Consider the following 27,702-nt stretch of genomic DNA (forward strand, 5'->3'; position numbering starts at 1 on the left):
TTTTAAGCAGGACCAGCCCTCGTGACTAATGTTTTCCTTTTAAACACCAAGAGCATGTTGTGTACCACTAAGCCACGACAATGTTCACACACACACACACATCCCCTTCCAAAACAGGGGTTACTGTTGATATCACTGCGCTGAATTGAGGGGCTAGCTGTAAAATAACGCCCAAGGAGATCGAGGGTGCACAACTTGACGGGAAGCGCTCCTTAAATCCTGCGATCCGGGGCAGCCCGGGCCGCGGGGTCGGAGGCAACACCCGCCGTGTGGGCGTCCCGCCCCGGCGGGGACGGCCGGGTCCCGGGCGGGGAGAGCGGCAGGCGCTCGACATGGCGCAGGACGCGAGGGGCGCCGCCGCCGTGGCCGTCATCCGCCTCCGCAACCCGCCGGTCAACGCGCTGAGGTAACGGCAGGCGCGGCCGGCTTCCCCCGCGGCCGGCCGCCATTTCCCGTGGCGGCAGCCCCTGCGGTCCCGCCGCTCCTCAGGGGGTGCGTCGGGCAGGGACTATGGGGGCTGCAGCGGCGGCAGGCCTCGTCCCTGGCGCTTGCCCTCCCTGGGTGAGCGGGGTGGGGGTATTTCCTTTCTTTTCACCTCATTCCCCTCCGCCCCCTCCCTCCTTGTGCGTGAGGCCTCTCCCGGTCCCAGGGTCCCAGCCCCCTGACAGCCTCTGCCGAGGGACTTCTCCGAACACAGCACTCGGGTACCTGCCGCAGCCCGGACGACTCCCTCAGAGAGAGCTTAGATCTCCCTTTGCAAAAAAAACATGCTGAACTTTTCTATGACTTCTGCTCTTTATTAGAATTTCTAGTGGGTTCTTTTTGCAGGAGAGCTGTCAGGCTCATCATTCTGTACTTGCTGTCATCTGCCATGGAAGCTGTTTAAAATCTTTGCATATTTCTCATCACCTTCCAGTCTTTAAGCATCAAGATGATGCTTCTGGCAAGAAATTGCGCAGCAGCCGTAGCAGTTCAGCCATTTCTCCCCGAAGTTCCTTCAGAGCTTGTAGGTGAAAACCAGTTTTTCCTCTCAGATTTGCTACTGCTTTAGTTGCCTGCCCCATACGCTCCACAGTACTTGCTTGGCAAGTCCCTGCGCTATCCAAGTGAGCGCAGGGGTTAGGGCAAAGGGCCTTGTGGATAGGCATGGTTCAACAAGAGGAGCTGGCATCAGGATTAAACCAAAGCCAGGATTAAGGAATTGAACTTTAAATGCTGACCTTGGTCAAGAAAGGCCCCAAGGAATCTCAAACACGAGCCAGTGAAAAACAAACACCAATCTGTAGGAGGAGCCTCTGAAATTTTAGCTTTTCACGTGTTTTGAAAAGGATGTACGTGCTTTCTGGCTTTACATAATTTGTTATAAGGTGTGTATTTTAGTTCCTTTGATTCTGAGTACCACGTAGACCCTTTTGAAGCAGCTGTAGTTGAAGAGCTGTTCTGTAACAGTTCCTGTAGTTTGTATTCAGTGTATTTTCACAAGCCAAAAAAAATCCACTGTAGTTATGCTTGACTTGTAAGCCAGAACGTTTGTTAAACAAGCTGAAAGAGACAAGTAAGAGCATGAGTAGGAAATGCAACCTGCTGCCCTTCTGTAGCAAGCTACATTGCTTTGCAGTAACTGGCAATGCTCACTCTTTTGTTGCAACATGTTTAAAAGTAGAGTAAGATCATTTTCACATGCCCAGATAATTATCATGAAAAAAACAAACTTGGAGTGACCTGATCAGATTAGATGAACTAGGCAGGCAGGACTCCCAGAACTGCAGGGTGCAAGACATCCCTTGGATGTCCTGTGCTCCAGACCAGTCTAAGAAAACTTCCAGGCTGTACCCACACTAAACTTTCCATCCTTCAGAGCTAAAGATAGGTGCTTAAAGGAACCTTAATTCTGCCTCTTTTCAGAAGTCCTTGAGAAAACCCAAAGTTGCCTTCTGACTTTGAACAGCAACTGCATGCACTTGTACAACAGCCTCTTCAGGACAGACCCCTGCCGTTACTACCCTTTACTCTTTGCCCCTCAAGGGTAGCAGATGGTGTGGGTGTGGTCCTGTCCCCCAGCCCCGGAATGGAGAAGGAAGAGCCTGGCAGACTATACATCCATTAAAAAAGCAGTTTCCATTGAGTGCTGTATCTTCACTCCCCCACACCTGTATTGTGCTGCCCACACTTTTCTGCTGACAGCCCCCCAGCACAAAGACCCCTAGGAGAACTTGCTTCACTCATGTAGGCTCATTCCCTCGTGACAAGCTCCATAGAACAACATAAGATGGGACTGCTGTGATCCTGGTCATGGTTTCTCACAGCCACTGCTCTGCTAGCATTGGCACTCCTGTGACTGTCAGTGAGCCAGCTCAGGGTGCAAGTGTGACTGAACACCAGCCAGTTGGTTTGGGTTGGGTTTTCAGCCAGCCTAGCTCTGCATCAGCTCCTTCTGCAATTGCACAAGTAGAAGTACGTGAGGAAGGATGGGAACCTACACAGCAAGGATTTAAATCAGTTAAGCTGCCATGAAACTATAACTTAAAGTATGCCTGTGGTCTTTGATCACATGTCAGGGTAATACCGGTTTTAGAAGGGATCCATAATTATCTCATACTTGCCATCAGGTAGTTTTTAGCTGAGACCTGGCTATAGCTAGGAAGGGCAAAGCACACTGATCCTTGTGTGTTCTTTCTGCTTCTGCATACTTTATGTGCTGGACCATAGGGGAGCAGGTTTGTGATTGCTGTTGGAAATGTTTGACTACATAGGTGATAGCAGACAGTAAAAGTTACAGACGATTCATCTCCTGCAATCCTAAAAATTTAATTTCACAGCAGGCACAGATGCTTTTAAAAAGGCTGGTGGGTTTTTCCCTGCTCTGCTCCAGCCTCACCCCTCTCTCCCCATTATATGTAGCACTCGGAGCCATTATCCCAGTTCTCAGGCCATCGCCCTAGTCATTAGCAATTTAGAAGCCACTGGTGGGTAGGATTTTGCTTTCTCCTGTCTGACACAATGCACTGCTGTGCAGGTACCTCCCAAGCAACACTTTCCTAGGGAATGTATGCTGACTTGTGAGTCTGGCAGCAAATTTGGCTCCCACACACAGACTCCCCTTCATGGTAATCTTTCTCTCCATCAGCAGAGGTGGCATGTACCAAATTTGATTTGTTTGGGATTTTTGGTTCTGGTTTGCAGAAGTTTAGTATTCAGAGATCTACATTTATGAGACTATGGCATAGAGAGAAGGGATTTAGATATGCAAAAAACTGGGAAATTTTGGGGAATGGACAGACAAGACTTGCAAGAGAAAGGACCAGCCATACCTTATTAGCAGAGGCAGGCTTCTGGCACTGAAAATTAAGAAGGATGTGGAAGAGTATTTCAACCTTTAAGCTGACAAGTGCAGAAAAGCTCCAGGGATGATAGGGTAGGACATGGGGTAGGGGAGTGTACATGTGGGATTATATAAAGTATAACAGCATAACAGTCAGGATTGAAAAAGGCTCTCCCTGGCTGCTAGGATTGTCCGTCTGACTCCTGATCAGCATAATGATCAGAAAATGTGAAGGAGATTAGAGAAGCTGCAACTTAAGATAGTTAGCAATGATGGGAGAGTCTAATTACCTGGGTTGGACTGGATCAGCACCTGATCAGGATGAGATGCAGGGAGAAAATGCTGGAATGCAGTAAGTGTCTGCTTCCTAAAACAACTGTTCTAAAACCCCACAGAAAGGATGCTGTTCTGGGTTTGGCCTTAATTTATGTGCATGACTCTGTTCAAGCTGTATTAGCTGCTGTGTGACAGCAACTAGTACACATCTGGATCTGACACTGAGGCAAGACGGAGCAGACCAGATAAATCCAGCACATGAGTACTCAGTTTCGAAGGGAATTATGTAAATACCCAGCAGTTAGTTCAAACAAAAGTGCTACAAGCAGCTATCCAAAAGACAAGAAGCCTGCAACAAGGGTGGAGGCTGGATTGTCGTTGTTTGGGATTTGGGGTTTTTTAAGTTTATTAGAAGCCCAGGTAAACTGTTCAGCCAGCAAATGATCTGGTAAAAGCCCTGCATGGCTTGATGAGAACGCTAAGAAGACTAAGTGAAAAGTTTGATTTTTTTTAAGTGGAAAGTTTACTCAAATGAGGAGAACAAGAAAGCCCATAAAACATGACAGGAGACATGAAATTAAGACTAAAAAAATGTAAAGAGTGGATCAAGGCATGCTAAAAAAAACAATAGCAAAAAAGTTCTTTAAATAAAAAATATAACCCAGGAGAAGCTTACAGGATGCCAAGCTCAAAACTGGCAGTTACAGCTCAGGGAAGGGATCCTTACCTTTGATAGTTCTGTGAAATCCTCAGCTCAATGTGCTGGGGCAGCCCCAAAAGCCCACAAAATATTGGGTACCATCAGGATGTATGTTGAGAACAGAGCAGAGGGCATCCCTTTTCTGCAACATAAAACATCTTAACTGTTATGTGTAGTTCCGGATTTTGCATTTGCAGAAGGAGATAAGGATGATCTGAAAAGGGACAACCAAAATAATCCAAAGGATGGTGCACTGCATAAGAAAGCGGACTGAAAAAGCTGTGTGTCATCCATTTGGAGAAGAAAAGGCTGTGGGAGAATAAGGTCAAGGTTTACAAAATCATAAAGAAAGTAAATAAAGGTGTAATCCTTTACCAAATCCTGCAACAGTTGAACTAGGGGCATTTGATTAAACTAGTAAGAGATTGTTTTAAAACAGATAATACAGAGCTTGCTGCCACAGGAGTCTGTGGAGGCAGATTGGATCAGCAGAATCAGAAAGGGATTAAGCAAATTCACGGACAGCAGGTGTATAAGGGATGCTAAAAAGAGAGTTTGTAGGCATACAGAGCAACATCCCCAATGCAGTGATTGTGGATGTTGGGGGAAGCACAAGGGGAAAGGACCAGACCTGCATGTTTTCCATAAACAGCATTTTCTGCTGTTGGATTCGAGTCTCACTTCTTTAAAGGTGACTAAGTAAATTGTCAGGATTCCCTTAAATTACTTAAAAAAAAAAAAAAAAAAAAAAAAGTAGTTCACATTCACAAACCCTAGCTAAACCCTGAAATTGTTAAGGTAAATAACAAAACCTTGTTACAAATCCAGCACATCATCAGTGCAATAAGTTTTATGCAAAATAAAAATAACCTGGTGTGGTGACCTACGAGAATATTCTCTTACCCTGGTGCACACGTTCTTTAACACCTGTGGTGTGTTCCTGAAACCCATAACACTGAATTATCTCAGCAGAATCATTCTTACAGTCCAAATAGTATACGTGGTGGAGCTGACTACATAGCATAGGATTAAGCATAGATTGGAATATATGGAATGAATTTTTGCATTGTTACTGTTAAATGAATGACACTGTCACAGCATTGAAATACTTATGCAAATTATGGTGACTTTTTGTTTCTTTAATGCTCTAGCTTTTTGAAGTTGTAGTACTCTTGAGTATTTTTATAGCTTTACTGTCATACATTTTACTACAATGCTTTCATTGAAAATTACATCTTTTAGTACCAGTTATAATATGTGAGTTACAAAGCAATGCAGCCTGTGTGTTGGACTGTAGCATATCCTGAAGCAAACTTATTGCTCCATTTTAGGAGAGCAAAAAACTGCAAAAAGTCTGATGTTTCTTCCTTTTTGTCCCACGAGAAAATTCCCACTAGGAAAAAGTTGTATGGAGGGAAAATAGAAATTTATGCAGGTACAGGGTCAAGTTATTCTCTGGCAAAAAATAGTTCTGTTGGGTTAATACAGGTCAGGTAGGTACTGAACTGCTATTTTGTGGCAGCCTTGATGACTAATTTTTCTTCTGGTAGGAGTATATTGTTGTAAGTGCTAAGGGCTTGTAACTAATTTCCTACATAAAATCCTGAACCTTTCCATTTAATGCAGACAAACCTGTTATGTGGGCATTTTGCATCTGCTGATCATGTGCCTGTAACAGACACAGAAATGCTTTGATTGCTTCATCTGGTTCAGAGAGAACTGCGCCTTTTTTCTATACAATATTTTCAAATTAGTAATTTAACATTTGTTCAGAATCCTGGTACGTATTTTTTCCCCCTTTTTACAGCATGGTTTGTAAAATGTAATGACATTTCATAATGCTTTTCCCTTTAATCTTCCAGCCACTAGGTGAATTCGGTATTTCTGTGGCCTGGCTCTCCACTGATGCAAAAACAGACCTCTTAAGAGCAGCAAGCATTGGGTACAGCCTGTGGGTCCTCCTCAAATAGCAGCAGCCACAGCACTCCATATTCCAAAGGGAGTGAGATAAAAACAATTTTTTAACATGTTTTTTTTTCCCCACAGAATATGAAACCATTATTAAAATTGTAAGGGCTTTCATATTCTGCTACATGGAACTATATGCACTGGAAGGACCTTTACCAAGTCACCTAATAGTTTTTCTTTGTCATGGCCAAATTATTCTCATTTTAAGTTTCAGCTTTCAGAACCATTACTAACATCAGACTTCAGAGTTTTCTTTGATGTCTGGATGAGGCAATTGGTACATAACCAGCTGTTCTCTCTCCAGAAATAACACTTCTCAGTCTCTGGTTGTCATGTCTCAGGGCTCCCACTGATCATTCTGTGTAGCATGGCCTTATCCAGGCAGCAGCTGATCCTGGAGACCCCCCTAGACAGTCCCCTCAGCCAACAGCTCTGATTAATAGACTTTGCTAATAGCTTCTCTTAATTTTTTGTTTTGAAGGAGGAATATGGAGGCTGGCAGGACTTCACACAGCTGGCTTGCAGGAAACTTCCTGGGCTCCCCAGGTTTTCCTTTTCAGTCCATGGATTTCCACTTCAGTGCTGCAAACTGTTGCCTTTTATAAATATGTGATTACCCACCCTGGACACACCTAGAAGCATTACACATAAGTACAGCAATATATTTTTCATCTACTTTATGACAAGCATCCTTTTTAAATGAAATGCCTTCAAATATATTGAAAAACATAAACAAACTGAGTATGCATCAGGCCTTTCTATCAGTTCTCTTTAATTCACACTCCTCTCCACTGGGCATCAACAGAGCTCTGCTCCCTTTTCATCAGCCACCAAGCTTACATGTGAAACTGGGCTTAGGGTTTGGAGGTCTAGGAATGGAAGGTCTATTTATAAAGGACTGAGCGAGCATGTATGATACTTCTTTGAGTATTCCTCCAGCCTCCAACTGCTCGTGGCTCAGATTTTCTGAATGAGAGGCATATCTACATATGTATATACACATGCACACAGAAAAGTCTATCTCACAAACTATATATACACTTATATACTTACAAGTGTATGTATATGAATATATTTTGGTATCTAAATTATATATACACACAATTTGTGTTAATATTTCTATTAATAAAGTCTTAGGTGTTAATGGTTCTATTTTTACCTACCATCTTTATTTCCACTGTCTTCTAAAACAGACTATACTCTCCACGTCCATCCATCCACACACATGTATATATAAATTAGCTTCAAATGTGAAGTGGGCATACAGTCAAATCAGATTTTTTAAATATCTGATTTGTAAAAATACTATTTATACTTCTACTGTTCCATTTTGAAGTTCCTCGTTAATTCTTTGCTGGCCACACTTACTGCTTGTGTGTGTGGAAATATGTTCAGATGAGACAAAAGATTACATTCTATGTAGTGTTTTAGGCCCAAATTCACTTTGACAGGATCCCACACAATTTTAAGTCTGGACCTATATACAGATATTTGCAAGGTGAAAGCATTATAATCGTCAGCACAGCACCAAATCTGTGTCAGGTGTTTGAAAGGTAACTTTTTATCCCTGGAGCTCCTTTTCCCTTTAAAAAAGTTCCTAAACTGACAGTGGTTTAGCATTAATTACTTTTAAATTATGCTAAACTGTTTTCCTGAAAACCTGAAAGTTGAATTCATAAAGACATTTTCAAAAGAACATTTCCCTGTGCTGCTTGCTTTGGAAACAGCAATATCATAGCCAGAAGATGACTCTCCAGGAAGTGAATGACAGGTCAGCAGTCATAATCTTGTTGGATTTTGGCGCTTGCCCTTGAAGTAAGAGGGACACTAACAAAATGATTCACCCTTAGAGGCTGTGGCAGAAGACAGGCCAGGGGAGAGATCTGCTTGGACATACTGCTTGTTTTCACTGGGATGCTTGGTGTTTATAACACAGACCTACTGGAAGGGTATGTAGTTGATTGTTACTCAGTTAATTTCTAATTCATTTCAGTTTGACAGTTCTCCAGGCATTGGAGGATGGACTGAAGAGAGCAGATGCAGATCCTTCAGTGAAAGCTGTTATGATTTGTGGCGAGAATGGGAAATTCAGTGCAGGTAAGATATTTTTCATCAAACACAGCCTGAGAAAAAGACGAAACACTCTCCACCCACCATGTCTGAAGATTCTCTGCCTCATAACACTGCTGATAAAAGTCCTGATTTGACGAAATAACCACAAGACAGTGACCTTTTTCTATTCTGTTGCGCCACAGTTGACATGGGGTACATGACAAGCTGGACTGTCCAGGCCAGAAATAAGCTGGTGTGTTCGTGCTGAAATGAGGGACAGCTGCTTATCTCCCTAATGTACTGGTGCCTCCTTACTCTCCATAGCTTTGTATAAAATCTCTGGACCATCAACTGATCCAGTGTATGGAACGTACCTGGGGTGGGACAGTGGTGAATAACAGATCTTCTCCAGTTGTAGAGACCTGGGAAGGTAGAGAATTTTTGTGGAGCTCTGCATTGCTTGTTAGTAGTAACTTGCACTTAACTATTCCAGAGTCAACTTTATTACACCAAGAATGTCTGCAAATTTCTGTAGTAACTGTATGATCATTACAGTTACTATGTATTTTTGTACTTTGCCCTTCCCTGAGCTCTCTGAATAGGCTCAAGGAGTCAGGGTTTCTTGAAGGTTGTCCCAAAAGGGGTTGATTCCTGTTAACCACTCTCCTACCAGCAACACGCTCTGCAAGGCCATCTGTGAGCAGCTGTGTTCAATGGCACAGAGGGAAGGATCATTCCAATCACTGCCTTGCCCACTAATTCCTCTTAATCTGTACTAACTCAGGAGCTGACATTCGAGGATTTTCTTCTCTGAAGAGACGTGGTATTGCCTTGGGCCCCATCATCTCTCTCATAGAAAGGAGCGAGAAACCTGTGGTGGCTGCCATTGAAGGCGTTGCCTTGGGAGGAGGCCTGGAGGTGGCACTTGGCTGTCACTATCGGATTGCACATGTGAAGGTAACACATGCTGCGAACTAGAGAGACTGGTGAAGGCATCAGGAGCCATGCACATATGGCTATGTACAGGGTGTGAGACTGCTCCTGAAGAGCAGTGGGACAGCATGCCTTTCTTGGGATCATCTGCCCAGAGGAGGTGGGCTTTATAGCTACAGGATACAAGTCTGTGTGCTCAGACATTCTTCACCTACACCGCCATCCTTGACATGCTTGCATAAGTCCTACAAAATAACTAATTTCAAGTAATTTCTAAATATAAAATTAATTTGTAACTAGTAGAATAAGATGGCTGCATAGAAACCTCAGTAACTGAATGTTAATATGCCCTAGGTCTCAGTAGTCATTACATATATTCTGATGTAGATGGCTGTATCTTACTGTCTCATGCAGCGTGACTGTCACTTTTTTCCCCCAGCCCTGTGAATTTTGCATTTCTTTCTGCTAGTGGCCTGGTTTCAATAGGTAGTTGAAACTCACCTAGCATGGAGCATATATGATTTGATTCCCCATGAGCTCTGGGTCATCAAGGAGCACTCTGACCAAAAGACAGCTTCAAGAATCTTTTAAGGAGTGATCAGGTTTTTTTCTTGAATCACCTCCTTCAAGATTCAGGAATGCTGAACTACCTTTTAGTGGCACCTGGTATGCTTATAGAGACTCTTCACTGATAGGGCCATCCCCTCACTTTTGCAGTGTGATTCACTGTTTCTCTATGACAGTGTGGGTGGCTGTAACAGCATAAAGAGGTATTCTACATCACCCTATATGCCACCTAAGGTGGGTGCTGTAAGAGGTGACACCAAATCTCTTAAGAGCTCAATGGGAAATGTGCAAAGTGATTTTTTTTTCTTTTTTTTTTGAAACTAGGCAACAAAATCTAAATAGATTTTTAAGAGAAGACAAGACCCTCTATTCCTGCTGCCCCTGGCTTCTCTGCCATAACCCTATTAAACATCAAGTGCACCAAGAGCCATTTGAAGGAAACACATTTGAAGAAAGATTAGGGAAGAACCAATTTTCCTTTACTAAACTTCCAAGAGTTAGAGTAGGGAGGTAACAGTTAAGTCACAGAGTGCCCTCCAGCATTTGGTAACAACTGCTTGAAAGCATTAGTTTAGTCATGTGTCAGTCTGGGGGATGCTGTTGGCCTCACAGGTCTCCTCCAGTGCTGTGCTACCACACATACATCCACTGAAAGTGATGTTTTTCCTGTGCATTCATACACAAGTTCTTGAAATGGTTGAGTGGGCTTTTGTCTTAAATGTCATATGTGGCAAAAAGCAAGGATGAAGTTTCTATGTAGAAGTTTTGAGACTTCCTAGAGGAGCAATGTGTGAATCAGGTCTGCTTGTCTTCCCTTTGTTCTGCTCAGTTTGTAATTATCACTCTTTGTAATCAGATTTATTATTGAATTTGACTTCATTTTAGGCACGGATGGGTTTCCCAGAGGTCACCATTGGGTTACTTCCAGGTGCTGAAGGCACTCAGCGACTACCCAGACTGATTGGCGTACCAGCTGCTCTGGATATAATCACTACAGGTAAAGTACTGTCCTTGGCCTTGCTCTGTATATGAGAATATGGCATTAATCATACCACCAGCTTGGTCTAAGAAACTTAAATTTCTTCTACCTCTGTAGCTGCTTGGGTTGAAATTCAGCTTGATTCCTCTAATGATGGGCTAAGAAAAGGACAAACATGCTTCTGAGGCATGTAGTTAGTAATGCATTTTATGTACCTGATAATGAATATGTCTCATATTTGAAGCCAGCTACGCACAAGTCATTTGATCAGATTGAAAAGAATGAAACTGCCCATCATGCCCCACTGTAGTCACTTTATTTCTCTTTTTATCACAGGAAGACACATTCCAGCAACTGAAGCACTGAAGCTGGGTTTGGTTGATGAAGTTGTGGAAGAAAACACAGTTGAGGCTGCAATTTGCTTGGCAAACAAAGTGATTGGTGAGGGAAAAAAACGTAGCAATGCCAAGAAATAATTGGTGATGTTTCAGGGCTGAAGAGAGTCAGAACAAAGTCCCCCACTTTGTTCCAATTTATATGCTCCATTCATTGAGTTTTGGCATCCATATAAGATAGAATTAATTGCAGAGTTTGTTTTCTGCTGTCTGAAGTGAAAAATTCAGATGCTGGAGAGCCGCAGAAATTCAGGCGAGGATTTGGAGAATAGATACATATCAAGTCCTCCTGCTTCTTAATTATACATCCAAACTCACACGCTCCTCTAGGCTGCTGCACTCCACTGATTTGGGGGAGTATGTGCTCTTTCCATATATAGTTTTGGATCACAGCTGGTATTGCATGTATTCTGTTTGCCCCATCAGTAATGGCTGATCAAAAATAACTTTCTCCCTCTAGTGGAGGGGCTGGCACATTCTCCACCCAACTTAATGATCCATGAGTCTGCAAGTGACTATCCCTAATCCTTTAGCTTTAGTTGCTATGTAAGAAAATGGCCTGCGGAGGTGGGAAGGATATGGAGAAATTCCCGCCCCCTTTAGAAATAACAAAATCAAATTCACTGGAGTTAACATAGGAAAAGGAACAGGAGCACCGCCTTGAGAGAAAACAGGATGTTTTTCCACTTATAACCTCCTTGTACCTTTGGAAACAGACCACTGACTTCTATCAGGATTTCATTTGGATCTCTATCACAATGAGATGCATGCAAGGAACCAAAAAACCTCTTTCTGCTTCAATCATATGGCCTTATAGGCAATGATTTTCCAAGCTGGGGTGCTGCTTTTGCTCCTGCAGATCTCTTCACTACAAACAAGGCTCTTTCTTCTCTGTAGGAGCACTTCTCCTGTGCTAGAAGTTGAAGCAGCCTAAGCTTTGTCCTAGATGACAGCGCACCATGTTTTTAAGATAGTTCAATGAATGGACTATTCTTAAAGATCAGTGTCTTGTATACTTCCCTACAACTTGAGATTTACCAGATAGGTGCAAAAGGGTATTCTTTGGTTATGTTTTCACTGTATTCATCTTATGGTATTTTCAGGCTTCATTTTTAGAGCAGAATTGATGACATAAGCAGTCCTCTTTTCTCTTTCCCTATATGTAATCAGATTATTTAAATACAATTCTTTAGAAAGAGACATGTGATGTACTTCACTATTGCTTCTAAGAAAAACAAAGATACTTTGGCACCGATTTTGTCTCTTTTGAATGAGAACTCTGTTTCTCCATCTGTTGGGAGAGCAGTGAAATATTACTACTCTTCTAGGCAAATTAACCCAACAGTGTTCCCTTTGATGTACCCTCTGGGCTTCTGAATGATGCCCTGCATAAGATCTATACCAGTATTGATGACAGCAGCAGTGTATCATAAAATGAGTAATAGAACTGGCAAACCAGCAAGCATTCTGGATTTCAACAAATACTATGTGAAATTGGGTGAAATTTAGATATTTGTATTATTTCTTCTGTGACAGACATTGTGCAGAGGCTGATAGTTGTGAAAGTCAGCTTGACCTTAGAGGAGAAGTTCAGGAATTAATTGAGCACACTATTCCTCAGTGTCACTTGCTTTCTGGAAGTTATGTCCACTACCACCACTACTGGCAAATTTCTCTCCTGTAGCTTCATCTTCATTGCAAATTGTCACTACCAGAAAAATTTGAGAACTGTATAAGCATACAAGGATCCTAGCTGGATGTTCAGCAGGTAACCTGTCCCAGTCTTACTCATGATTAGTGGTAGATTTGCTGTTTATTGCTGGTTTGAGTTACCCCAGTAAAAATTAGTAATGTCATTGAAGGTGTTTCATATCACACTATATACCAACTCCAACAGGATTTTAAAAATGCTTTCAGACTCTTTCCAACAGCTTTACTGGCATTTACAGTTTGTGCTTTAACAGTGAAAATATTGGCAAGTCAGCTAATCTTTATTTCTTTCCTGCTTGGAAAATTTCTCATTAGACCTTGCAGAAGACCATGAAAAGTTTTGAGGCACCATTTAGCCTCAGATTACCTGATAGTTTGAAAGAATGGTGTACCCAGAGTCCATATGTTCCTTTTGAGTCATTCCTGGCTTTGGCATTTGCCTAACATTAATATAATTCTCCTGCCATGCAAAGGCGAACCAGCACTTTTATTTCTCTACATCAAGCACTAACTCAGGGTGGCAGAAGAGATGACAGTCTTCTGTAGCTGGTTTGGTCTTTGTTCACATTGCGTTCCATTTTCAGTGAACATTTTTCAAGTAATAAACACAGAGACAGAGATGCACAAAAAGATGCCATCACAGAAGTCCACTTTCTTTGTATGGCATGCAGCATTTTGTTTCTGATGAGATTTATTTTTAAAACATGAGGCTAACAACCGATGGCTTCTTACAGAGCAGTTTGGCTAAATAACTAGTTTTGTCACTGATGGAATTTCTGCTCCTAGGAAGGCTGTACTGCAAGAACAGTCTCAAACAATCAATTCAGGAATTATTTTCTAAAGCTTTCTCAGCTCTGGAGCTGCAGTATCTCATGGCAAGAGATCATTCTCAAATGACTGGCCTTACTGAAGCAAGGGTCCTTGATTATTGTTTCAATATGCAGTTGACAGAGCTACCTTTATGGTAGCTATGTCAGGAAAGCATCTTCACCCATACGTTTTTTATGGATTATACCTAATGAAGAACACCTTCAAAAGGAGTTCTGAAGGAGTCCCGAATAAGTGGTTGCAACAGTAATTATATATTGCAGATAGGAAGCAAGCGTATATTCCTGGCCTTCTTCGGGCAAAAGAAAGTATCTGCACTTTTGAAGGCATTTTTTTAAAAGGAATAAACAGAAGGTAAATGCTTGGAGACAAGGAGAATATTCTTTCATTAAATGTGCTTGATAATCACTGCACTAATTCAAAGCTGCATTACATAATTTGTCCACCTGATGGCATCACAAAATTGAAAAATTGCTGTAATTGCTTGTGGCAGGCAGTAGCTTGCAGCTCATACTGCTCACCTCTTGCTGGCCTGCTGTTGTCTTCCTCAGCTGGAGAAAATAGCTGCTGATCCTCTGCACAGCAGACTTCTTTGAAGCTTTCCCTTCATATATAATCATCCCTTGCTTTCTGACCACATCTGCTGATTTACCTTTATCATCTTCTCAGAGTACAAAAGTATCAATGGCTTGCACCAAAGAGCCAAGGAAAATCAATTCAGTTTAGACTAGCTTGGGCGCCACAGGTATTAAACTCTACATGGAAAGATGATTATGAGTTTGACTGTAAGACACTAGGAATAACTGTGGAGGAAGCATGTGTTTCTTCTGAGTCCCATAAAACCCAAAGGAGTAACAGATACTGCTGTCAGGTAATTGCATGCTTTAAATGGAGACTGTGGGAGAAAGGCTTTCAGTTACAGTTGCAAGAGCCTTTAGCACATCATCTCTGGGAAGATGTAAAGCATAAAGACATTTTAATCTCTTTCTAGGGCTCATGATTCTGGCTGCCACCTTCATTAGGCAGAAGGTCTAGCAAAGTGTCCCTTTGACACAACCAGACTTTGTGAAAGGTCTGACATAAACTGGACTTGTCTCTGGCAGCCCCGAGACCACTGCAAGCCTGAAGAGCGGGGGTCCAGTTTCTGCTTTCTTTCTCAGAAATTCACAAGCAGTTCACTGCACCAGGAAGACTGTTAGGCTAGCCATGCCTCTTGCATGTGAAGTCCTGTAATATCCCAAGGGTTACAGATCTGGGATGCCTTTTTTTTTTTCTTTAAATAACACAATATATGATACTGCATGCTTACATGTTGCTTTTGCTGATAGGAATTTTATAGACTTGATTTGTCCTTTCTGCCACCTGGACTACAAACCCTAGTAAAACAAAGCAGGTATCTGTGCTAGCTCCTGTGCATGGATGACACTTTTCCCTGGGGCACTGATGCCTGATACTGTTCATCATGTTCCTGCTGCTTTGATTTCAGAAATCAAGCTGCAGGTGTCCCACACTGATCTCTTCTTCCCAGGTTTGGATTCAGATAATTTTTTCCTGTTCATAAATATGCTTTTGATTCTTATTAGCATTGCAGAAGCAAAGACGCTGCATGGAGATGCAGTAGAAATACTCAGCAAAACCTATTTAGGTTACCGCTAAATAAGAGTTTTGCTACAGGGCCCTGAGGGGGGTTACTTTTTTTTACTCTGAGGAACTGTCTCATGTCCCCCATCAGTGTTTGTGCTTACAAGTACTATTTGCTATCTGAAGACCAAGCTTAAAGGCTCCCAGTAGTATTCCTTTTTTACCAGTCCTTTCCACATCAGAGATGTTATACAAAGTCCCTTGATCTGCCCAGTCTTAAGTGGCCTTCCAGCCATCAGATCTGCTTTCTGGGACAAACCTGAGGTTTCCTCTTGTGATGAAAGGAAACCCACTATTTAAGTCCTAAGTAAAGGACTGTGTGTTAAAAAAACATACATTTAGTAGAGAAACAAAGGATTCCAAAATAAAGGAACATTATCCTGACTAAATGCTGCAATACTGGCAGATACAAACTATATTCACTGTCAATATGTAAACATTATTCTTATGAACTCTGATTACAAGGAAAGCTACTTACACAGTGAGTGTTCATCTTTTTTTATTCTCTAAAAGGCTTAAGTAAAAAGCCTGAGCTCTGAAGACCATTATTTCAGGAAATCAGTATCTTAACTCATCCTGGAAACTCATATTTCTGTTTCTCTTAAACATTGCTCTGTCTCAGAGAAGGAGCTAGAGTCAGGACACATTCTTTGGGCAACCATGATTGCAGTGCTGCCATTATTCCTGCTCTTCAGCATCCTGTGTATGATTTTCTGCTCCTGAGTCTTCTGCTGATACACTGGCACTTCCCTAACTCAGACAACAGGAAGAAAAAGGGAAGCTGGATGCAATATGCCACCTTTGAGGGAAGCATGGTCCTGTGACAGAGCTCATATAAGAGCAGCTAGGGCAATGAGACTATACCAGAGAGCTACTCAGCATAAGGTTCTCATTAGAGGGGGCCCTCCTACTATCCTGCTTTGGTGGCAGTCCTGGGTGCTTCCAGGAACAGCACTGCAGCACTCAGTGCAGTAACATTGCCACACAGTTAACAATTTGGATGTGGCTATGATGACAAAAGGCTGTGAAAATGTTGGAATAGTAAGGGGATACATCCTGAATTTCCAGTCTTGTTCCTACGTGGTCTTTACTGAGGGAAGCTGCCTAAATATGGACAGATCAGAGATCTCCTAGAAGGCACCAAGGTTTGTACTTCTGAAGAGGATGAAGAGGATTTTGGCAGCTGAAATGTAACTAACCTCTCTCAATTAAAATCCTTTCTAGGTATCACCATAGCAACCTCTGTCTGTAATGAGTCTCATGTATTTGTGTGGCTTCTTGATTCACCCCTTGCTGACACAGAAGCATGAACTCTCCCTTGTTATTCATTTGCTCCCCAACTCACACTGCATGAGCTGTCCTCTTGGTTAGTCCCAAAGTGAATAGAGGGACTCCTACCGTCAGGGAAGAATTGAAGTGAGGGTATATTTCCCAGTCTCTTATAAATGCCTGGGTCAGGACCCTTGCTAGAATGCATCTGGCTAGCAAAGTCAATTGGGCACTGAGTACTAAACAATACCAGAGCAAAACTTTAGTACTGAAGCTTATAGAAAGAGCCATATAAATGTGGCAGCTGGGACTGTGGAGTAAGAGAACTGGAGAAGTCAAGGCACTCTGTGTAGCTGAGAAAAGGAAGGAGATAATTACTACTTTTAAATTGAAATCTTGCTTTTTTTGAAGTCTGAGAAGGGACTTGAAAAATTGTATTTGTCAGAGCAAACAGAAAGCTAAAGAGAAATGTCAGACACTGTAGTTCTAGACCCAGATCACTGTGCCATGCAAGCCTTAATGCAGTGAGCTTAGGAGGAAAAGAGGTAGATTGCATTCCCAGTCTATGTAGAAAGGGGTGAAAAATATGTGGTCTTACAGATATGGATGCTTTGTTCTGCAACTCCATTTTTCTACCCCTAGGCCAGCCACTGGGACTCCGCAGGCTCAGCCTGAAGCCAGTTCCAGAATTGCCCAACATGGAAGCATTTCTCAGTGAGGCTCTTGTGAAGGTAAAGAAACAGGGCCATGGATGCCTGGCTCCAGAGCTCTGCTTCCAGGCAGTCAAAGCTGCCACAGAGCAGCCCTTTGCAGTTGGAGTCCAGAAGGAGCGAGAGCTGTTCAACATCCTGCTGACTTCAGGCCAGGCCCAAGCACTGCAGTATGCTTTCTTTGCAGAAAGAGCCGTGCAGAAGTGGACAACACCCAGTGGAGCTTCATGGAAAACTGCTTCCCCTCAGCCCATGTGCAAAGCAGCTGTGATAGGTAAGGGAATTAAAAAACTGTTGTGGTGCTGACTGCACAGCTAACAGCAGAGCTGAAGGGTAGTTGGATGAGTATAATTGGGCTTTACTCATGGCAGAAGGCTGAAGTGGGATTCCCTAGCAGTCACTCGCCAAAGTCACTGATACACATTACAGGCAAAGATACTCCACACCCATAGGTGACATGCAAGGAGGGAAGTTGTCACTGCATTGGTAAGCTCAGAAATTCAGATGGCAAGTCCCATCCCACTAGATTGTTACCTGATGCCACCTCTTTCTTTGAAAGAATAACGTCCTCACTTCAGACAGTTTCATCTGTGGACCATAAGCAGTCTGGTCCCTTTTAAATACTGTTATGTTGAGTCTGGCTTTGTTCCCTGTTATAAACAGGTTCACATGAAATTCTCCTCCTTCTGGTCTAGTTCTGTACTGCAAGTGCATGTGCACAGAGGCACTCGGGGATGTATTAATACAAAAATGTTTTGACAGCTGTATTTTAAGAAGATTTCATCTCACTGGGATCTACTCCTGCCATTTTGTAGCCCAGCAAGATAATGCCTTCATTAATTTTTTTATAAGAGCAATTTAAGTAAAATGGTTGATCTACTGCTGAGATTTTAAAAAATTATCTTTCAGCTCTGCCTGTTGATAGTAGCACTCCAAAAATGGTTAGACAAGTAAAGGAGCACTTGGAAAACATCCATTCTGTTTCAGAGAAAGCTTACCAGATCAACACTGCTCTTTCCTGGGTGCTTCTCAGGCCTTTTGTGCTCTTCAATATGAGCTCTCTGAAAGCTCATTTCAGGCCACAGAAACACTTTTTTTTGGAAGTTCCTTTCTCTTCATTAGCTGCCATGCCATATTTTTAATGAAAATGGTTTTTACACATTGGTCCACATTGTGAGGAGGATCCATGAGTGTTATAGCATTGAGGTAAAGAGGTGTGAATTATTGCCAAGTTTATCATGTGACTTGAAGAGCACAGTACTTTGGGCATATGCAATCCCAGGCAGGTCAGTCCTGCAGCATGGGCTTTGGCAGGAAGGGCTCATGTTGGAAGTTTTGTAGGAGCAATCAGGTGAACAAATGGACATTCTTTGCTACGTACTGATAAATCATGCCAGAATAATACATTTGCAAAGTCCCAATTGCAATGACAGTTTAGCCAGAAGGGCTGTTTAGATCTGATCTGCTTATTTTGGCACTGTAACTGAGCTAGAGGGAATTCGAAGGACAAATGCAATCTCTATTTAAAAGCTTCTGGTAGAAACATAATCTGTATCTTATTTCCAAACTGAACTGGCTACACTACATCTCCCATCCATTGGATTAAGTATTTGCATCTCATCTCCAGACAGGCTTCTGAATTCTCATCTGAAATTGCCCCAACCTCTACACCCAAGTGTCAATGTTTTTGTAGCTGGTTACAGACAATGCTCAGGTTAACCCATACTTTTTTCAGAATAAATAAACTAAGTGCTTTGATACTTTGCTGCAGAGCACAATGTGTCATCACACTCTGGTCATATTCATGACCCTGAACTTCCCTTAATTTTTCAGTGCTTCATAAAGCGCACATAGCTGAAGTGGGAACAGCATTCCAGGAGTAATTACACTAAGACCAGATACCAAGATGTTTCTTCCTTGCTCCTACTTAGTATGCTCAAGTTAACAGTCAACTTTCACATTAGCCATATTCAACACACCCTGCTAATTATCTACTGGCAGGGAGCAGCTGCACCCCAGGGATGGGGAGCCAATGGCAATAACATCTCCCAGGGGGACAGAACCACAGAATCTTTGAGGCTGGAAGGGACCTCTGAATATCATCTTGTCAACCCCCCTGCTCAAACAGGGCCACATCACTCTTGTGCTGGGGAGACCAGAACTGGACACAGTACTCCAGGTATGGTCTCACCAGTGCTAAGAAGAGGGCAAAGATCACCTCCCTCAACCTGCCAGCAAGACTCCTCTTAATGCAGCCCAGTATACCATTAGCCTTCTTTGCCACAAGGTCATATTGCTGCTCATAGTCAACTTAGTGTCCACCAGGACCCCCGGATCCTTTTTTGCAGAGCGGCTTTCCAGCCAGTTAGCCCCCAGTATACACTAGTGCACAGGACTATTCCTGCCCAGATGCAGAACTTTGCACTTCCCCTTGCTAAATTTCATGAAGCACCTATCAACCTATTTCTCCCTCTTGATGGCAGCACAATCCACTGCTGTATCAATTATTACAGTACCTGAGCAAGGCAAGCAGGGCAGACCCAGAGATCATGGCCAGCATCTACTAGAAGTACAGATGATCAAGCAAAGTTCATATGATGAACGCAGGTCCAAGGTAAAGTTAGGAAGCCAGTCTGCAGGTTGAAGTCTGGATCAACAATGTCCTTAGCCTGGCACAGCCACCATAAGACACCAGAACTCCTCCAACATAGCTGAGGAAGAGACTAAAGGCCCAGGTCTGAGCTTAAATGGGGCTCCAAAGCCCATGGGCAGTGCGTGTGGGAGGCTCCAGGTGTAGCATGTCAGGGTCATTAAAGCTTATTAGTGTATTCAGGGCCTTGACACTTATCAAGACTCCTAATGCCTTTTCTTAATCACTGCTTCTATCAATACAGCCCCCATAGCCTACAATTATAACTTGCTTTGTTTGTGCTAGTTGCTCATGTTATACTTCATTTGATAGGTGACATCTCCTATTTTGGAGGTTATTGATCACCTCCTTTTAACTCTGAATCCCACACCATATTAAGTGTCACTGCTTTCCATCACTTCTTTCTGCCACCCCACTGTGCTTTTTCTCCTCCCTTTCAAGGTCTTCCTCCTAGTTTCCCTTTTGATATCAGTGAAATTGCAAGTCTGTTAGGGACAGTCATAGAATATGCCAACACAATTGTATTTTTTCTTTCAGGCTGCTGTAACAAAAAGTCATTCTCCAGTCAGTACCATGCTGTACAGTATCTCATAGTTTCACATTCTTGATCTTAAGTACATTCTTGCAGCACCAGAAATCAAAATCTTAGGGATGATTTCTGAGGGACTGACACCTTTTAAAATAGTGCTGCTCATCCATGTAAGTATTGAGTCTACCTAGGTGATCCAGGGTCTATTTTCAGTGCAGAGAGGAGGGGAAGTCAGAGCATCCATTTTGGATGGTCAGAAATCATGCAGACACATTTTCCAATAGACAGTGCTGTGCTGTTTCACACACTAAAATCATGTTGCATTAGGCTGCTGCTTCTATCTTTTATCACTGCACAATGGGAAGGACCTGAGAAGATCACATTGACTTCTTCCTCCTTCATTACCTTTTTTGTAGGCACAGAGCACCTTTAGGGTATGGAGGCAGTGCCATGAATGCTAGGGGAGCCTTGCTTTGTGGCTCCCCATCTGTCCAATATTATCAGGAACTTGGAGGGAGCTGGCACATCACTTGCTGACCATGTCTTAATGTAGATTCAACAACAAGGATGATCTATCATTTTTGTGGGCATGCTTGATAGATAGCATTGCTGATGAACTGGCACCCATTCCTGTGTAGTGCTGGCTTCCCATTAGCTGTCTTTGTCTGCAGTTTGCTTGCTGAAAGACTGATAAGCGGGTAACACCCAGCTATGTGGGATCCCTCCTGCTCTTGGCCTAGCTGTCTGACTGTCTTCAGCCACATGCAATGTCACCTATTTCATTTGCTTCTGCTTGTTCTGAACTCTTGGCTCCCATTTCTTTCCTCTTTCTCTGGTTCCTCATCACCCAGAAAAAAGATTTCTTCTCTGTCCCTTCTGCAGTCTCCCCATAGCTCCCTGCTTGCCTCGAGTATCACATTATTCTGCCTGAAATTAATACCCTGAAACAGAGAAAGAAGCAGCTCCAGTCTGCAGCAGTTCGCCACTGCCAATAGCTCATTGTTGTTTTTAACAGGAACACTGGAACAGTCTTTTAATATTTTTACCAATCTATAAAGTATTATTTCCATTGCCTGGCATTTTAAAGTCCAAATATTCATTATCGTTCAGAATATTTTCCTCTGATCTCTATTTCTCTAGTGTGTGTGACTGTACATGAGTTGCTTTGTACATATTTCGAGTTCATTTGTTTTTAAATTTGTTTTTAAAGTCCTTCAATTAATTTTGCATGATTTTTCATATTCTAAGTAAGTACCTCATGTGACAGGTCAATAATTAACAGTCATTATTCACTCAGCTTGCCCAGCAAATGGATTTGACATATCCATATTTGGCCTGAAATTACATGGGTTCAAGTATAGTTTTATTTATATGTCAAAGCTACATTTCACAACAAAAGACCAGAAGCAAGATGGCTAGACACTGTTCTTTTCCTGAAGCAGATTTCAGTCTTCGTTTGAAAGATGTGCCTTGGGCATGAAAGATGGAAACACAGCCCTGAAAACTGTCCCCTGCATGCAAGATAAGACTATAGGGATTTTTTTTCATGTTTTGGGGGAAGTGAGAGCACTATTGAGGAAGACAACGGAACATACAGTAGAAATTCTGGAGTAGTTCCTAGCCATGTTTTGGTCTGTGGGATCTGAGCTGAGCATGTGCCATTTCCCTTTGTCTTTCTTCTACAGCCTTCTACACATGTAAGGCCCAATGATTCCCTGGCATTTTTTTCTGCTCTAATCTATTCTTCCCCAAGATCACTCAGCTTTATAAAATTGTAAAGGGGAGTCCTCAGAAATGCTTCTTTCCCTGCTAGATAGCCAAATATCTCCTTAGTTTTATAGCCCAATTTTAGAAAATATTTCCAGGGGAGTCATGCTGTGCAAGCTCTAATGTAACAAAACCCTTGGGGCTTTCATTACTCTCTCTGCCAGCTTCATTAAACATCATTTCATACAGGCCACTGAAGAGTTATGTAGTAAGTTGAGAGACAGCTTTTCTAGGTCAGAAACAAGCTTGGCAAGCTCATATCTTATCTATAAGCCTATTCCCATGGCCTAGAAAGTGAACTACTACAAGCATGTATGCCTGTCTATCATGGGATGGCTAAAATGTAGATGGGAGTACTCATACTACATGTGGATGAAAGCAAACAGGGGAATCGGCTAACACCACTGCAGAACGTCCCCTGAAAAGAAGGCTGGAGAACCTCTGCTCATGGAAGAGATTTTGATTTAGGAAGAAGCAGCATGTTCATATTGCGAGAGAACTGCTAAGATTTCAGTCATGAGACTGAAGCTGAGAGGAACGGGAGTTAATAAGGTCCAGGATGTGTGCATTATTTCTTTACTAGAGCTTGGGAATTCTAGGGAGAAACCCCAGGTCTTCACCCTGGAAATGAAAAGACTTCAAGAGGGAGCCATGTTGAACTGCAGACACTTTAGCTTGATGTCAAAGGGGGCCTTAAAAATGGGACTGGGCTTGGTGGATATACATGAGGTGGTGAATTACCCTCCTGCACTGTCCAAGAAGAAAGCAGTTTGTGTAGCTCACCAAAGACAGGGAAAAAACTGCCTTTAACTGTACCTGCTATGACATCCAAGGCTCCGAGTACTGAGCACAGTAGGAGGAGCTATTTGTATTTTTTTAGTCAGCAAACTGTGGACACTGAAATACTAAGAACTGACTCATATTATTATAGGGGCTTTTTTTCAAATTAGTTTTTAGTAGTACTTGATAATGAAGTAGCAAATCTAATTCCCTAGAAAGGAACTTCAGCATTTACTTGGGACTGTAATGGTTTATAAGCAGGCTGCCAGAAGTGATGTCTGTAAAAACTATTTTCTTGTGGCTAAGCAGGAAATGTTTTAAATGTCTTGTGTGTATGCAAGCTGAGGGTGGACAGAACTAAACCGAGGGTGTGTAGCTTGCAGGAAAAACATACTACCTTGTTTGACCTTGGCTGTTGGAACTTGTTTAAATGATGACATAATTTCAGCTCTTCTTTACAAAGCTGCTTTAGACAAATTTTTTAATCCCCTTGTTTCTGTTTATTTGTTTAGCTGACTTTCATTTGTAAACCTGGGATTAAAAAAATCATTTTTACAGAATTATAACAAACCCGTACTTTGTCTAGTTGTTGCTTTATTTAGGATATTAATAATCCTCCCATTCAGATGCTTCACACTTTTAAAGCTGATAAAATTGTGCTGGCCTTCTCTTACTAGTTTGTATTAACTTTGTCTGAAAAGCCTCCATCATGGGAGAGCAGGATAAATAGTGTGGGTTGTGCAACATGGGAAAGTGTAAGTGTGCAGCTTCATTTAATGTAATAGAGGGCAGAGCTGGTGGAAGGGCTCAGAAGGAAGGAAAGGATCAAGCCAGTAATCTCTACACTGGTATTCCTGCGGGTATGAGCTGGTAGTAGTGCATTTATGGATCTTGGAGGAAAAAATACAGCTTGAATGGATGCTCAGTTACAGGAATTCTGGGGAAGCGCTTTAACTGTGTAGTGGGACAAGGAAGACTGTGTCTTTGAGAATTTTCAGAGGTTAGGAATGGCCTGTGTTGGAGGACTTGGAGAGTTCCCAGTGGGCAAAGATGCCTGATACAAAGTGTGAACAGCAAGGAAAAGGCTACTGATGTTCCAGAGTGATTAAAAATGAGATAGAAGATGTTGAAATCTGGATTAAGAACACTGTTATTTCCATCCCGTTTGACCTGGCAATGAAAGACATACAACACTTTAGGGACAAAGTTTAGAGCAGGTCAGTGTCTGAGTCTTTACAGAAACAGCAGCTGAATTTTCTTTGCTTCAGAGATTACACAATGAAACGCAGAGGGAGAAGAGGAGGGAGACAAAGAGGAAGCTTGGCAGGAGAAGGGAAAAACCAATTGTCTGAGTTTTTCTGGTGTCAAAACCTCTGGGTAGGGTGTATTTGCTTACACTAATATTCTGTGAGTGCCCATATAGGACCATCTCACAGGAACAGAGAGGCACTGATATCCTCAGGATGAAGCTTGCTTGTGGAACTCCCTGCTAGAAGTTGGTAACAGGGTTGAAGTAGAAACTCAGAACTCCTGTCTTTGATCCCCAGGTTCTAACTCTTAAATGATGCTGGTTTCCATAGGTATAAAACTTTGCAGGGAGGAGACACGAATCACATGGTCTGTGCACACTGGAGTGAATCCCACTGGTATTTTGTAAGCTTGAGAGGACATTAACTTGCCTTTATGCTACTGCTTTTCAAACATTTAGGCTCACTGAAATAGAGAATTCACCTTCCTTTTTCCCAGTCTTCAATTCTTTTTTGTATCTGTGCACCACTAATTTTGGATAGGCTTCCACCTTTTATCCTGGAGTTACAAAGGAAATGCTACTGACAAGTGATTAAGTGTAACATTTTCTATTCATAGTCTCTGATTCTGTCTCACTTTTATCCCTAGGTCTGGGAACAATGGGCCGAGGCATTGTAACTTCTCTGGTTAAGGCCAACATACCTGTGGTAGCCCTGGAGCAGGATGTGGAGTATCTGAACATGGGAAGAAAAGCTGTGATGCTCCTTTTGGAACGTGAGGCTATGAAAATGGAGCAGGGTGCCCAAACCCTGGATTTCCATAATCCTGCACGTCTCCACTTCACTGTGGACTTTGATCTGTTGTGTGATGTAGATCTAGTCATTGAGGCTGTGTTTGAGAACATGGCACTAAAGAAGGAAATATTCCACAAGCTATCAAGAATCTGCAAACCAGGGGCCTTTCTGTGTACAAACACATCAGCCCTGAACATCGATGAAATAGCTTCTGCCACGAGCCGCCCACAGCAGGTCATTGGCACACACTTCTTCTCCCCTGCTCATGTGATGAGGCTATTAGAAATAATCTATGGCCATCACACATCCCCCACCACTATTGCCACTGCTATGCAACTAGCCAAAGTGCTGAAAAAAGTTGGAGTAGTGGTAGGGAATTGTTTTGGGTTTGTTGGGAATCGGATGATGTTTCCATATGTACAACAGGCAGTTTTCCTTCTAGAGGAAGGAAGCAGACCAGAAGCAGTAGATCATGTTCTTGAAGATTTTGGGTTTAAGTTAGGACCTTTCCGAATGTCTGATCTTGCTGGGCTGGATGTGGGCTGGAGGTCTCGAAAGGGCCAGGGCCTCACTGGGGCCTCACTACCTCCAGGAACACCTGCCCGCCAACGGCATGGCCATCGCTACAGTCCACTGCCAGATCTTCTGTGTGAGAATGGCAGGTTTGGCCAGAAAACTGGGAAAGGCTGGTATCAGTATGAGAAGGCTGGGGGAAGGACAGCCAAGCCAGATCCATGGCTTCACAACTTTTTGTCCCAGTACAGAGACACCCATCACATCAACACCCGCTTTATAGACCAGGAGGAAATCCTGGAGCGGTGTTTGTTTTCCCTCATCAATGAAGGGTTTGACATCCTGGCTGAGGGAATAGCATCTGGCCCAGAACACCTGGATGTAATTTATATCAATGGCTATGGGTGGCCAAAGCACAGGGGTGGCCCCATGTTCTATGCTTCCACCATTGGGCTCCCTCGCGTTCTGGCTAAGCTGCAGAAATACTCCAAGGCCCACCCTGATGTTCCAGGGCTACAGCCCAGTGTCTTTCTGAAAAAGCTGGTAGCTATGGGGAACCCTCCTCTCAAAGAGTGGATGTCCTACCTCAGCCGGCAGAGCAACAAGCTGTGATTTCGTTTATGCCTGCTATATACACTCAATGGAGGCTGATCTCATGAAACAGGTGCTGTAATTGCACTGTCATTTCCAATCAAAACCAAAGTGCTAAAGGCTCATAAACAATGTCATTGACCTTCCTGGGCCTTTGCAGAGAATAACTTTGGCTGATGATTGATCTCAGTCCCCCTCTTGCTGCAGATAACCACTGCCATCAGCTACCCTTCCTTCTCAGCACCAGCCTTACCCACCTTCTTCACACGTTGCTGTGTAAAGGCCCGCCTCATTTTGCTCTGCCTTCAGGTCTTCACAGCTGTACATCCCTTCCAGTCTGTCTTTGTGGAAGGGAGGGAGCAGGATCCACAGCCCACATAGCAAATCATGGTGGGAGGCAGGAGAGAGATGATCACAATTCACCCAACACCTGCTGGATCTACCAGATCCTGCCTTAAATCTATTTCCCAGTTTGTTCAGGTCTTTCCTGTGCAGCCCACCTCCACTGGATTCCCTGGCACTCCCAAAGACAGCCAGATGGAGCCTGCTCCCTTCCTGCTGCTGGGGGAGAGAGAGATGGCACAAGGGGCACAGCGCCTTTCAGAGGTCAAGTCAAATGAACTGGAGAGAGCAAGTTTGGGCACAGAGCAAGGGGTAGGGCTGGCACCATCCCTCCTCCCTGCTGCAGAGGAGATTCTAATAAATGACAGAAAAGCCACAAATACATCGACCTGACTAACCTGCCCTGTGGTTGGTGGCTCACAACTGGCCTTCTGCATTCAGACTCCATCCTCCGTTATCATTATCCCCACCTAGCTTTGTCCAAGCAGAAACATCTTCTGGCATCTTTTAAGTGTAGATATGTGTTGCCATCACTCCCCCTATCTTGCCTGCCTACAGCTACCAGGTCTTGGATCTCAGCATGCTCTAATTGACCAGATTGAAACATGGCCTGGCACTTACCGGGTTTTCACATGGGCCAAGGGCACACTGAGAAGTAGACGGCTCAAGAACTGTGCAGGCAGGAACATTCCTGCAGGCAGGCAGGGAGACAGCAGTTCTCTAGCAGAGAGCAGAGCAGGGGGAGAGTGAGCCAAACTTGCTCCAGGCTTGATGCTTTGGGACGAAGTCTCCCATTTCTTATGTCTAGTGAATATATCTTCCAGTCTGGTGCAGGGAATAGGTTGGTCTGGGTTCCCTTCTCAGGGACATCGGCTGTCTAACTTTTGCATTTTATTTTAATAAAACTGCTTTAATCATCTAATGACAGATTATATGATATCACATTGGATAGTAGAAAAAAAGAAAATGTGCTTGTTCTTTGTTTTTTCTTCATTGCTTCTCTGCATGGAGAATTAGATAATTTTCCTGTTTGTGGAGGAGTTTGTGTCTGAAAAGGCTACATGCTTCTTTTTTCCTAAATATGTCTTATTTTGCCCTTTATCTACCCCTGTTCTTCAGTGGGTGAGGGTGCAAAACT

The 27,702-nt window shown here is 43.0% G+C and overlaps 1 protein-coding gene across 3 annotated transcripts; it reads left to right on the forward strand.

Annotated features, from left to right (window-relative positions):
- Window positions 1-302: 302 nt before the first annotated feature.
- Window positions 303-27,486, forward strand: EHHADH (enoyl-CoA hydratase and 3-hydroxyacyl CoA dehydrogenase). 3 transcript variants are annotated; one of them, XM_049803437.1, is made up of 7 exons: window positions 303-406; window positions 8,260-8,363; window positions 9,103-9,275; window positions 10,704-10,815; window positions 11,134-11,238; window positions 17,283-17,624; window positions 24,973-27,486. In XM_049803437.1, exons 1-7 carry the CDS (start codon window positions 333-335, stop codon window positions 26,241-26,243), a joined length of 2,181 nt encoding a protein of 726 aa, XP_049659394.1. In that variant the 5' UTR covers window positions 303-332; the 3' UTR covers window positions 26,244-27,486. The 3 variants fall into 3 exon arrangements, with proteins under 3 accessions (XP_049659394.1, XP_049659396.1, XP_049659395.1); XM_049803439.1 differs by lacking the exon at window positions 303-406 and adding an exon at window positions 533-561; XM_049803438.1 differs by lacking the exon at window positions 303-406 and adding an exon at window positions 6,769-6,917.
- The last annotated feature ends 216 nt before the right edge of the window (window positions 27,487-27,702 follow it).

Source organism: Accipiter gentilis, chromosome 6 (genome assembly GCF_929443795.1).
Source record: "Accipiter gentilis chromosome 6, bAccGen1.1, whole genome shotgun sequence".
In the NCBI taxonomy this organism is placed as follows: Eukaryota; Metazoa; Chordata; class Aves; order Accipitriformes; family Accipitridae; genus Astur; species Astur gentilis.